We start from the raw sequence: 14,104 nt of genomic DNA, 5'->3' as shown, positions 1-14,104 counted from the left end.
AGTAGATTAATAGAAACATAAGAGCTAATGGGACCAGTATAAGCTAATGGCCAAGCTTTTTTAATTAGTAAGAAGTCTCTGTGTAGTTATTTGTGGGCTGGTGTCCCAAGAAAGCCCGATGAGAGAGAGAGCATGTCCTGGGCTGAGAGCTCGGGTTCCAGTCTGTACCCTATGGAAAGCCTCCTGGGCTGATTCTCACGTGCAGCATCCACTGCTCAGAGCTCCAAAACTGCTTCTCCCTCAGCATGGAGCTCATAACAAGGCACCATGACAATACCAGCGCCTGCAAGTCTTCCAGATGGGTCATGGTGCTGCCAGCCACTCAACTCTATGCCAGAGCCAACATAAACAAGATCAGGACAACGAAAGAGGTGTTTGTTCCTTTCAGAAAGTAGCAAAGCAATCCGTGTTCATCTACATACAAAGAACATGACATGACAAGGTTTCTCCAGAGAGCAAAGTGTATCTCCTATCCTGCACCTGCCAACCTCCATTTAGTCTCAGATAGCAAACACTGCCAAAACTGTTCAGTCTTTGCCTGGACACATTACGCTTCCTAAAACAAAGACCTGTAGGGCACCCCCCAGTCAACAAGAGTAAAACCTTACCAAAGCCTGAGGAACAGCCTTCAAACACCAAGAGAGGATAATACCCATTTTTGAATCTTGTCTGGGTCTATGGGCAATGATGACTGAGGGCCCAGCACAGGAAGTAATGCTCTCCACTAGCAGGTACTCAGCCGGCATCTAGGACACTCCACAGCACAGGGCAGTTTGGGGCACACTATACTTGTTTCTCATCACTATCTGGCTGCCTTTCCACTTAGTCACTCTAGGCTAGCAGTCAGAACTACAACCCTTAATATACTAATCTCAAATGCTGACACTCCTAGAAAAGACCAACCCCATGTCACTTTGTTCTACTCTCTACTTGTTACAAACTACGCAGCCAGTCCCTGATGCTCCCAAGAAGGCTGTCTTACTGAGGACGACACCAAAGGGCAGGTGTGCAGGATTGGGTCTCTGCTGACCTGAGACAACAAGAAAAAAAAAAAAAAAAACACCAACAAAATTGGATAGGATGAAACAGAAGGAAAAGAGTCAAAGAAAGAGCACCTGAAACACATATACAGAGACCAAACAGAAATCCCATAAAAATGTTTTAACATCAGAAACCATAACACATACGCAAAATATCTGAAAGAAAATGCAAAAGAAAAAAATTTAACAACCAGACAAAGCATTATGAGGCAGTTTCCCTTTTCCTGCTGACAACAGGCCATAAAAGTTCCATCATGGGGGTTGGTTGGGGGCATGGAGGGGGCTCTCTCTCCTCCCTGCTCTAACTACCACGGCACCATGGAGGCTTCTGCTAGAGATCATGAGTAATGGCCACAAGCAGGATCCTATTCTCCAGAAGAACCCTGACCCTGACCCCGCGAGTCAGTTCTATCATCTAGGAAGGAGCCCTCACAATGCTGCTGTGTCTCCAAAGCCTTGAATAAGAACACCTGCTCCATCAGTCAAACTATTTCCAAGTTCCCAGAATTCTAGAAGTGAGACTGGCCTGTCACTGGCTTCAGTTCTCCAAGGTGTTGGGGTGAGGTTTTACAGAACTGAGAACAGTGAGTGGCTGAGCTAGGAGAGTCAGAGAAGTCATGTTCAGAATTTCTATCCAAGAGAAAGTGAGCGTCAGAGTCAGGTTCTAAGGAAAGCATGGCCCAGAAGAGGCCGACGGGCAGGAAGCCCCGAGGTATGACAAGCAGCACCAGTGGGGGCACCAGAGAGAAAATGTTTACTTCAAACCTTTCATAAAACCCAGATTTCAAAGACATTATCATCGAACGGGAAGCTAAGAAAAGTAGTTCTTAAGCAAAACAAGTACGACTATGCTTCTTTTTCTTGGTAGGGTACCTGTAAGCCAGGCTGTGGGCAGAATCTGACCCCAATGAACCTTACCTCCTCCCTGCATCATTTTGTAGATCTTGCTCTCGATGTGGAGCTGAGGATGTTTGGTTTTGACACATTCAAGCTTGATGGCAACTTCTTCTCCTGCAGCAATATCCGTACCTTAGCAAAGAGAGAAAATCACATCCATTACCAGATAACCCAGAGCTGACTACAGAAAGGACAAGCGCTATTTCTACCCTTTACATCTTTCTGAGGCAGGAACGGTGCTGGGGATGGAATCCAGCACCCTTGGACAAGGCTAGGCCAAAACCTGCCACCGAACCACACCCTTGCTCTTAACTGAGCTAAGCTCCCAGAGATGGACAAATGACAGATGCGCTTCACTTCCTATCAGAGACTGCCCTGTACTGCACAGGGAAATCCATCTCTACCTGTACCCACTGCACAAGTCGGTCACCGGAGTTGAAGGCTCCAGTCTTCTGCCCACTCAGGCACCTCAAAGCAGAGTAACAGGACACTTCTGTGCTGCCCCGTCTCCCGAGAAGAGCAGATGGCTTTTACTCTATTCATCCTGCAGCCTGAGGCCAGACAGGCTTGGCATCCACCCACACATCCCAACAGTTTCTCACCAGCAGTTCTCAAGTGGGCTCAGTCCCCTCATGGCTGCAGGAGTCATCTCTAACAAAACCATCCAAGGCCGGCAAAAGCCTCAACTAAACCGAGAGATACGCTCCCGGGTACCCCAACGTTGTTTGTAGACCAGACTGGCCTTGAACTCAGAGATCTGCCTATCTGTGTCTCTCAACTGCTGGGATTGAAGGCAGGTACCACTCTTAGGGCTAGGAGACTAGAACTGGCCAGCTCTGCCTTTGCAGTACAAACAGGACACGTAGCTTTTGTCAGTTTGTGACAGACATGATGATGACTAGAGCCCAGGAGCTCGGAGGCAAAGACAGTTTCCCGTGTGAGCGTCCCTCTCGTGCCTCACTCCACCACCTCCCTTCAGGCTCCCTGCCCCCAGCTGCTGGGGATTTTCCTCTGCTCCCTCATGGACCATCCAGCCTACTGCACCTCACGGGCCCTCCTGCCTGACAGGTTGCTTCTGAATAGAATGTACTTCCAGGAATGTGGTCATCTGAAAAAGATAACATGGCCTTCTACAGAGCCAGCCAGAACCAACCACACATGACCAGGGTCTGTGCTGGGTAGACAAGTTATGGACTGAACAGCCTAGCTACTTTTCTTGGTGACTCAATTTCTCTTGTCAACTGAGATGGGAGGGGTCAGCAAGAGTTTCCCAGGGAGCTGAGGAAACAAATGGTTAATGCGTCACTCAGAGAGAAGGGGGAGCAAGACCTGTAAGCACAGGGACGATGCTAACAGCTGTGTCTAGTGCCACCAAAGAACCAGAGACAAGTCATTTTGTCTGTCAGATGGAGCTTCCAGAGCTAATTTTCAACGCTGCAGTTCTGTAAGAATAACAGGATCCCAATAGTTGCCAGTAACCATTCATTCTGGGCTTAAGAACTTCACTATTTATCCCACAAAACCTCTTTGGAACACTAGTAATAAGCAACTGATCTTACTCTTCTTGCCTGCAGCAGGGCAGCCTATCCATTTACACAAAATGTGACTTCATCTAGAAAGTACCTACAGATGAAAAATGACCTCTGAGTTCTTTTAAGGACCTGGACTTTGAGCTGAACTTGCCAGCCAGGAGGAATGGTGATTCATTCCACCAGTGACGTCAGTGACTCCCTGCACCCCAAAGCAGTAGTCTTTGGGGGACAGCATACCACCCTCCACAGGGACAAGACAGACTGGGGCTGAATCAGGACCTTCAGGAAGGTGGAAAGTGCCTCCAGCTTTACTCTTCTGTGGCCACTATAGTTCACCCCTGGAATACTCTCGGTCTTGGGAACAATGACCACTGACAACTGTGAATTACACCTTCTCAAGGAGCCAACGCCATGTACTGTGTCAGGACAAGAGTCTGCAGAACTATGAAGAGGCGGCAATGAGTCTGGTAATTAGCAGGAGATGAGCAGCTGGACAGAGGACACCTAAACACGAGGACAGCACAGGCCTCCTCCATGGACTTCCTCACCTGGGAAGAAGGCCTAAGCAGCTTCTGTCTATCTTATGGGTGCCAATGCAGACTCACTGGTTTGAGTCCTGTAGCTCTGGCCCACCATCGCTGCAGACGACATCTCCTGAGCCCCACTAGCATGCTCATCTAGTCCAGACTTTACACAGGAAGGACGGACCTAGGAGCTCTGGTACCTAAAAGATGCCACTGTCATCAGGGGCCAGCATCCTACAATCAACATGGTGAAGCCAGAGGCCTCCACAATCTGCCTTCCCGGCCTTGGCATGTACACGCATGCCCCACGTTCCCGGCCTCTGCATGTACACGCATGCCCCACGTTCCCGGCCTCTGCATGTACACGCATGCCCCACGTTCCCGGCCTCGGCATGTACACGCATGCCCCACGTTCCCGGCCTCGGCATGTACACGCATGCCCCACGTTCACGGCCTCGGCATGTACACGCATGCCCCACGTTCACGGCCTCGGCATGTACACGCATGCCCCACGTTCACGGCCTCGGCATGTACACGCATGCCCCACGTTCACGGCCTCTGCATGTACACGCATGCCCCACGTTCACGACCTCGGCATGTACACGCATGCCCCACGTTCCCGGCCTCGGCATGTACACGCATGCCCCACGTTCCCGACCGCTGCATGTACACGCATGCCCCACGTTCACGACCTCGGCATGTACACGCATGCCCCACGTTCACGACCTCGGCATGTACACGCATGCCCCACGTTCACGACCTCTGCATGTACACGCATGCCCCACGTTCACGACCTCGGCATGTACACGCATGCCCCACGTTCACGACCGCTGCATGTACACGCATGCCCCACGTTCACGACCTCTGCATGTACACGCATGCCCCACGTTCACGACCTCTGCATGTACGCGCATGCCCCACGTTCACGACCTCGGCATGTACACGCATGCCCCATGTTCACGCACAGATCTAACTAAAAACATCAAAAGCCACAATCAACCGCACCAAAACATTTATCGTCTTACTACCTGCACAGTATCAATATCTGTATGCAGTTAAACAATGCTGGAACTGAAGACAGGGACCCCACTGGGCAGAGGCTGGACTGTGTGTAGATGTACAATAACATTAGGTGATGGCCCACAGCCATCTGTAACTCCAGTTCCAGGGGACATGACACAAAAATAATAATAAAAAAAAAAAAGAAAGAAAAACAAAGTTATGTCCCTCAGGTTGAACAGTCCATAAAGGTTGATGAATCACACAAACCTAACCCAGAATATCACTCTGTCTAGGGACAGGAAAGGAACTCTCAATGACAAGCCCAGATGCTGGTCCCTCCAAGGTTTCTGGAGGATCTGGGTTCATTTCCCAGTTTCCACATGACAGCTAACAACTGCCCCGCAACACTAGGTACAGGGGACTGGACATTCTCTTCAGGTCTCCTTAGGAACTGCATACATGAGAGCAGGCAAAACACATCATATAAAAATACATCTTTGTTTTTTTTTTTGGTTTTTCGAGTCAGGGTTTCTCTGCGGCTTTGGAGCCTGTCCTGGAACTAGCTCTGTAGACCAGGCTGGTCTCGAACTCACAGAGATCCGCCTGCCTCTGTCTCCCGAGTGCTGGGATTAAAGGCGTGCGCCACCATCGCCGGGCTAAAAATACATCTTAAAAATAAAACAAAACGGGCTGGAGAGATGGCTCAGTGGTTAAGAGCACTGCCTGCTCTTCCAAAGGTCCTGAGTTCAATTCCCAGCAACCACATGGTGGCTCACAACCATCTGTAATGAGGTCTGGTGCCCTCTTCTGGCCATCAGGTATACAAGCAGACAGAATACTGTATAAATAATAAATAAATAAATATTTAAAAAAAAAAAAAATAAAACAAAACATACAGTTGGGTGGTAATGGTGGTGGACACCTTTAATCCCAGCACTCGGGAGGCAGAAGCAGGCCTCTCTGTGAGTTTGAGGCAGCCTAGTCTACAATCCGAGTTCCAGGACAGTCAAGGAAACCCTGTGAAGTCCTCTCTTGAGAAAAAGAGAAAGAGAAAAACAAAAACCCAAGAAACAATCTTGTTAATAGCGAAGTGGGGAGCCACCTCCCAACAGCAAGGCAAAGGTCATCTCACAGGGTGATGTCGGCAGAGTAGCACACAGTGTCACTTGCTATCCGTCAGAATAACACTAGTCCAAGGCAGAAGCAAGCCATGGCCCAACGGCACTGCAGGATGGGAACTCTATAATTACAATGGTGCTACCACAACTTTTAGGGACTAAGCCTAGATCACAGTACCCTCAAATATCCAGGTTCAGTCACCCATCTCCAACACATCAGTTAGAACGAAAAGTAACAAAGCACAGCAGAGGAGATTTATTCAACATAATCACACTAGGGAGAACTGCCAGGCTGTCACTCAGGTGTCCTCGTTTTTGATCATACGACATCTAAACATGCTGGGCTGCTATACTAGCATGAATGCCAAGCCCAGGTCGGACCCTCCTGGAACTTCAAACTAAGCAGACCTGGTCAAGGCATGGTCCCACCATTACTGTCTCAGTTCCTATCTGTCCTGGAAGGTATATACATAAACTGTCAGAACTATATGGAATCTTTCTGAACATCAAGTTTGGGGGTAGCACAAGGATTTCAGCCTTGACTTTCCTCCAACATGGGTAATTTTAATTCCTTGATGTCTGGCTCAATAGATAACATACTTACTATCCAAGCATGAGGGTCCGAGTTTGGACCCCCAGCACCTATGTAAATGCTAGGTAGGTCTGACACCCCACTTGTTATCCCTATCCAGGAAGCACAGACTGGGTTTCTGGAGCAAGTTTGGTTAACTTGCCTCAGTATATAAAGTGAAAAGGGACCGCACACAGCACTCGGGAGGCAGAAGCAGGCAAATCTCTGAGTTTAAGGCTAGCTAGGACTACATGGTGAGACCCTGTCTTAAAACAAACAACAGCAACGAAAAACCCCACAAACTATGACAGACAGGTAAGCCAGGGACTCTAGCCCTAGAATCCCAGTGATCCATTTTAGAACACATCAGAGGAATAATCAAAATAGAACTCCCTGGAAAAGGTTAGCTCACGTGATCAAATGCTGTGTGCCCAGGACTGTCTAAGCTAGTCAGATGTAGAAGTCCCACCACCCACACGCCTGTGGAAGACCCTGGGCAGGTTCAAGACAGTCTCTCAACCCTCTCCTTTCCCTGTGCACCACTGCTCTGGATGGAAAGAGGCTGCGGGAACTGGGGGGGTGAGGTGGGTTGGGTGCTGAAGTTCTGTGATGTGGTAAGCCACACCCCCGACAGAGCCTGAACACTGAGAAGAGTTTAGGTCTCTGAGTGGCATGTGACACCACATCACAATTTGGTTGTTAGCATCAATCTTCAGAAAGCACAAAACTGCTTGGCAAAATCTCAGGGAACAAAAAGTTTCAAAACACCTATTTTCTGATGCCCATGAAAGGGTGGCTAATGGATTGGCTTCAGTGTAGCTCCTATATCCTGAGGTAAACTTCTGCCAAAAATCTATTGTTCTATAAATAAGCCAAACATCTCCATTTACCCAGCACTCTGACCCCCAAACACTGCCGAGAAGGCATCTGGTGGACTACTTGGTTATAAATATTTAAATACGCAAACCCCAAGCATCTCTAAAGCATGTTTTACTAATCAGGCCACGATGGTAAGAAGTACAGGTACTAACTACTTCTGATGTACTACAGTACTGACGTGGCACCTAGCAGGGTTGCCAGGCACCACAAAAAGAACTAAGAACTACCTATATCCTATATGGGTCAGTTGTTCACCCCACACCAGAAGTCAGAGTAGGAAGTTCTTGGACTTGGGTAGCCTGAGAGGCAAGGCCCAAACCTCTGCTTCTGCCTGACTCTATTACAGGTACAACAGCCAAAGGAATGCAGAAGCTGGGCTACTCAACAGAGCACACTTGCCTCTCACAGGCAACAACCCAGAAGGCTGGCGGACCTCAAGTTCAGGGGCTTTGCAATGATCTACAATCCCACTCATTTTAAAATGCCCAACAAGAGGGTTTAAACAAACCCGTAATTACATGGATGTATGTGCATATTCTTTCACTGTCAAGTCTGACGTAAGCCCGGATAGTCTAATCCTCAGGGTAGGATTCTCAAGTCTGCCTTGACAATTCTGAGAGTCAAGTCATGAGAACTTCCAGGCCACTTCCTCCCCTCTCTTCTGCCAACCTCTTCACACCGACTGTGCCCGCATCGGTCACAATTTCATTCCTGTTGATGTCCAGGAGTCCAGCAGTCAACTTAAGATGCTCACCCTACACTGCAGACCCCCACCAACCCAAGGCTCAAGGGCCAGGAACTGCTCTAGCTCAGACCTTCCCAGCCCTGGGCTGGAGTAAGGTGGCAGCCATGAGCGCACAGACGATCCCTCCCGGCAGGTCAGTTCACTGGAAACACCACTTGAACCCGCAGACACCGGCCCGTCACCTTCCCATTTCGGGGCCGGGACACTCCCCACCTCCACGCTACCCTTCCGATTGTTCTGACATTTCTCCCCCACACACCCAAACACGCAGGATGACCCTGCAGGGGTGAGGGGCAGGACCGGAGCCTCGGAGGAGCACAGAGAGCGTGGCCTTTGTTTACTGCGGTGACCTTAGGTGGGGGGGAGGCTGCTGACGCCGGGCCCCGCAGCCCAGGCCCGGCCTCCTTGGGGCCCCACCCCCAGCCCGCTGCCCTCCTTCCCCCAACGCCCCGCTCTCCCCTCCCCCGCCCCACGGTCCCGCTGCCCCTGGCCGAGCTCCAGCACAGCCCCCCGCCCGGACCCGCCGTCCTTTTCCCACGCCCTCCGACACCCCACAACCGCTCTCCGAGCCCCGCTGCCCCCGCCTCCGGAGCCTGCTCCCCACCTCGCTGGCCCCCGACCACTCCCCAGGCTCTCTCCGAGCTCTACCCCCACTGTTCCGGGGTCCCCCCCGACTCACTCTCCCGACCCTTCCCCGCCCTCCTCCGCAGCCCGCCGAGCCCAGCCCCCCTGCCGCGCTCGCACGGCGGCCGTTGGTGTCGGCCGCGGCCGGTGGTCCGGACCCCCGGACTGCGGGGATGCAGAGCGGCCGAGCGTCCCCTCCGGCCCTGGCGGAGGCCTCGGCCCCGCCGGGAACCCCGCCCGCCCGCCAGCCCGCCCGGCTCCCGGGAGCTCGATGGCGCCGGGCCTCACCGAGATAGATGTCTCCGAAGGAGCCGCTGCCGATCTTGCGGCCCAGCCGGTACCTGTTCCCGACCCTCAGCTCCATGGCGGCGGTGCGGCTCGCTGCTGCCCGCCCGCCCGGCCGCTTCCTGGGTCTGCGCTCCGGGAGGCGGCGCCGCTGCTGCCGCTACTGCGGGTCCGGTCCGGCTCCGCCCCCCTCACGGCCCCGCTTTCACCATCGCTTTCCGGTTGCCCCGTCGCTCTCAGCGCCTCAATACGGGGCGGATGGGACAGTCCGAGCGCCGCCGCCGCTGCTCCGGCCCCTGCCGGCCCCGCTCACGCTCTCCCCGCCGCGGATGGACTCGGATCTTCCGGGCCTAAATCCCCCTTCAGCTGCCTAAAGGAGCCGCCGCCATCGCGCTGTGACGTCACTTCCCCTAGCAACCCGGAGGGGCGGGGCCACGGTGCTCGGGGGCGGGGCTTGGCTACTTAATGGATTGCGCAGCCGCAACCGGGCTAGTTTCTCTGTCCCCTTAGCCACGGCGCTCCGGCAGTACTGCTACGGCTGGTCTCTCTGGGCTTTCCATTTGTCTCCAACAGGAATCTGAGAAAGCTAAACCGTGCGTGGTAGGATATGGCCTGTAGGGAAAGGGTAGTCCCAGCTCTCGGGAGGACGAGTCAGGAGGATCATGAGTTCTAGACCATCCTAAGCTACAAGAGACCCTGATTCTAAACACACCACATGTACCAAGCAGCAGTTCTTTCTGCAAAGCCCAGGAGAGGTCCTGAAGAGCTGCTCTTTACAAATGAGGGGAACGGGGTAGAGAGGAGGCTCCAGGCCCGGCTATGGGGGGTCACAGATAGGCAATTTGTTTTGTAGGAATCAACAGTCGTAGGCTTTGAATGCTGCAGTTGCGGCACCTTCTTGCTCATCAAGGATGGAAGGAGAGTGGTCCTGGGACAGTAAGGTAAAGTTAAATTCACTGAGGGTATAGAGGGTATGACCCAGACCCTAGTCTCTCTCCAGTGCCATCTGCCTGGAGACCACATCAACCTTTCTTTTTTTCTGGTCTGTATTGGATCTGAATGTTCTTCCTGGAAAATGCATTCATGAATTCTGAAGTCCAGGCCGATGGCCAGATTCCAAGGCTTGGCTGTCTGTTCTGACCACTGAGGAGGGCCTTCGGGGAAGCCACCACACAGGAGGTATACCCTACACCCCACCCAGCTAGGAACACAGAGCCGTGGATCAACTTAATGCTTTTTATTTGAACAGCTAGCACCCATACCATGCTGTACACAAGGTATAGAGCTTCATGACACCTCAGAGTGACTCCTGGCGCGTGGGCAAGCAAAGCTGTCATGCAATTGCTCCCCAGGAACACACAGAGCTCGTATCTCTTCCTTTCTGGTCTCCTGGCTCCACCACCTTCCTTTTGGGGGTGCCGCAGGGCCTGCCTACACATAGCTAGCGGTCAGGTTGGAGAGCGTTACACAGCGTGGCTGGAGATAGAAGACACCAGAAGACAAACAAACCAGTAGCCATTGAGTGGTGGGTAGCTGGGAACTGCCCAACTTCTCAATCCAGGAGACAGAGCCGGTCTTGACCAGAGTAGGAAAAAGAATCTCACTGACAGAATTCACTTACGATTTTTCTTTTTTTTTTTCTTTTTTTTTGATTTTCGAGACAGGGTTTCTCCGTAGCTTTTGGTTCCTGTCCTGGAACTAGCTCTTGTAGACCAAGCTGGCCTCGAACTCACAGAGATCCGCCTGCCTCTGCCTCCCGAGTGCTGGGATTAAAGGCGTGCGCCACCACCGCCCGGCCACTTACGATTTTTCTATGAAAAATTAGAAACGTATGAACAACACCTAGCTTCCCCATCAGAGAAACCCATATGTTAACCTGGGAACAGAACTGACCTGGTAGCTGGACCAACCTCTCCCTTAGCAGCCTTGGGCTGATTCAAGCCCGATCTTAGGTACTGATCCTCCCTCTTGAGGTATCTGCTCTTTCTCGAGTAGGAAACCGAGGATGTGATCTGCTGTATGCCCAGGGTTTGCCTGACTCTCCTGTCTTAAATAAGTCAGGATAGTCAACTGTTAAAGTGACCAAATTTTTTGCTATATTTAGTTTTTGATGGCCAAAAGGAGGCAATACACGGAAAGGGCCCCAGGCTAAGGGTTAAGCACAATTAATAAAAACTCAAGAGAGGGAAATTGGGGTTCAACCTGAAGGTCCGAAAAGTAAAACAGCCAGCCTTTGGCTCTTATCTCTAGCTAAATCCAAAATGGTGATCCTGCCTCCAGGAATCTCAGAATTGAGACTGTGTCTGGGAGCTGTCTCCTCCTGTTTTATATTCCTCTCTAGGGCTGGGATTAAAGGTGTGCACCGCCCGGTTTTCTACGACAAACTAGTGTGGCTACTGGGATTAAAGGTGTGTGTCACCACTTCCTGGTCTGTAAGGCTGACCAGTGCAGCTGTTTTACTCTCTGAACTTCAGGCAAGCTTTATTTATTAAAATACAAGTGAAATATCGTTATAGGCAGGAGCAATCTCTTGCTTTTGAAGGTCATTTATAAGCGGCTTGTGCTGGGTCTTTGGCTTCCCATCACATTGCCACAGGGATGGCAACCTTACCATGCTGCCAAAGCCCTGAGCATCCAGGACTTGCAAAGGCTCAGCTCACGACTGGTGCTCACACCCGCACCTCTGAAGCTCCGGTCCCACGCACCACCCCCTCACTGCTCTTTATTTGAACACCCTTGAGGAGGGGGCCAAGTATCAGACCTACAGACCCTCCTCATACAATGACAATGTCCACACAAAGGCCCACATGGGTGTTTAGCAAGCATGCTGTGTTCTTTCGGAAATGGCTTTGTTAGCTTCCTGGTTCATAGTGATTCTAAGAGATACACCACACTAAGCGTTCAATAAACTTCAGCTTTGTGAATGACCCCTGTAAATGGATGTCTAACCCAGTGTAGGGTGCAAAGTCAGGCCAGCCCAAAACAAGACAGCAAGGTACAGATACTGCCTTGAGGACCTGGGGTGACCTCTGTGGGATCCTGGATACCCCTCTCAGCCTCACTTACCAACAAGGGTGCTGATCTGGGGGCCCTCTCCTCCTTCAAAACTCATACCTGGACTTCCTAGGTATGTCTAGAACAAGGCACGCCTCCCCAAGCAAAGTCTATTTTAACCCCAAACCTCCCCAGAAGCATAGTTTTCTCAGGAAGGTTTGTGTGGCCTCTGTTGGGGAGCTAGAGAACTTCCTGGCAGCCCCAACAGAACCTGGAGCATAGATTCATGGCTTTGCTGAGCATAGCCTGACCTCCATGCGACAGGATTCACTGCCAAGGTTGTGTGTGTCTGCAGATTCCTCCACCCCCAGTTGTGAGCCTCCAGATACACGAAAGACCACTTCAGTCCAAATTCCCCAGTCTCCCAGGCACAGGGCGAGGTTCCCTTTTCCGATCCAAGATGGAAACTGTGTGAGGCGAGCCTAACCTCCATCCCGTGCCACCAGAAAAGAAGTGAGAGAACAGAATGACTATGTCCTTCCTCCTGAAAGCATGAAAGATGTCTCCTGATGAGCAGCCTGTATGAGGTGTATAGCCTCATTTAAATAGAGCTCACTTTCCACAGGCTCACCTGTATCCTCAGAGGTACGCCACCAAACCCCCACAGATTTTGCCACTTTTTATTCAATTTTTTTCTGTTTTGCCATGGACGTCAGGTCCTTTGGAACTTGAGTTACAGACAGTGGTGAGCTGCCATGTGGGTGCTGGGAATCGAACCCTGGTCTTCTGGAAGAGCAGCCAGTGCTCTTAACCCTTGAGCCATCTCTCCAGCCCTTTCTTCATTTTTTTTATTTATTTTATGTGTGAGTGTTTTGACTGTGTGTGTATCTGTGTACCACACTTAGTGCCCTGGGAGCTCAGAAGAGGGCACCAGATCACTAGAACTGGAGCTCCAGATGGTTGGGAACCACCATGTTGGCATGGGAATCCAGTCTGCTCCTCCGCAAGAGCCGCATCTTTTCAGCCCCTGGATTTTTCCTCCTTACTCCCCACAAAGAATCTCGAAGTCACAGCATCCCCCACACCTCGGGAGTGTTCACAGACAGGCAGGGCTTGGGCTCTGGTGGTTCAGAGTTTGTATTCCTGTGTGGCCATCGGAATTCAAGGTGATGACCCAAAGGGCACATGCTTCCATTCAGTCCTGGTCAGACAAGTGGTAGACCAGGACGGGTACTGTGTGCTTGTGTCCTGGGAAAGACACGTGAAGGTCTGACGGGGTTGGACACAATGAGAGCTGCTCTGGGGGTTCCCTCTCCGCTGCCTCTCACGGTGGCCCTACTCTTACTTGTAGTTTTTTTTTATTCTTTGCTCTTTGGGGGCCCGCTACCCAGCTCCCAGATAAATCCATGGAGACTTACTCTGATTTGTGAATGCCCAGTCTTAGCTTGGCTTGTTTCTAGCCAGTTTTTCTCTTTTTCTTCTTCCTCCTCCTCCTCCTCTTCCTCTTCCTCTCTCTCTCTCTCTCTCTCTCTCTCTCTCGCTCTCTCTCCCCCTCTCTCCCTCTTTTTAGGTTTTCAAGACAGAGTTTCTCTGTGTAACTTTAGCTTTGGAGCCTGTCCTGGAACTAGCTCTTGTAGAGCAGGCTGGCCTCCAACTCACAGAGATCCACCTGCCTCTGCCTCCTGAATGCTGGGATTAAAGAGGTGCACCACCACCGCCTGGTTAGCCAGTTTTTTCTAAATTAAGATCGATTTTTTTTTTAACCTCTGGGCTTTTACCTTTCTCTATTTTATATACCATTCTTTCCTTCTTATTCTATGACTGGTTGTGTGGCTAGGTGATGTCCTCTCTCCTCTTTTTTTTCCTCCTCCCTTCTTCCCTCTATTTATCTCT

At 51.2% G+C, this 14,104-nt stretch overlaps 1 protein-coding gene across 2 annotated transcripts in view; it reads right to left on the bottom strand.

The window, feature by feature from the left end:
* Positions 1-9,611, bottom strand: part of LOC121444066 (casein kinase I) — a 29,403-nt gene extending 19,792 nt beyond the window's left edge. For both annotated transcript variants that reach the window (XM_041645812.1, XM_041645811.1), the window contains exons 1-2: positions 9,221-9,611; positions 1,959-2,069 (exon numbers count right to left, since the gene is read on the bottom strand). In XM_041645812.1, coding sequence (XP_041501746.1) covers positions 1,959-2,069; positions 9,221-9,296 — 187 coding nt within the window. In that variant the 5' untranslated portion in view covers positions 9,297-9,611. The remainder of the gene's footprint in view (positions 1-1,958; positions 2,070-9,220) is intronic.
* Between the last annotated feature and the right edge of the window lie 4,493 nt (positions 9,612-14,104).

This window comes from Microtus oregoni, unplaced genomic scaffold, assembly GCF_018167655.1.
Source record: "Microtus oregoni isolate MIOR12 unplaced genomic scaffold, Mior012 000117F_ref0000505, whole genome shotgun sequence".
NCBI lineage: Eukaryota > Metazoa > Chordata > Mammalia > Rodentia > Cricetidae > Microtus > Microtus oregoni.
Note: the sequence above shows the minus strand (reverse complement) of the source record. Positions and strands in the feature narration are given on the sequence as shown.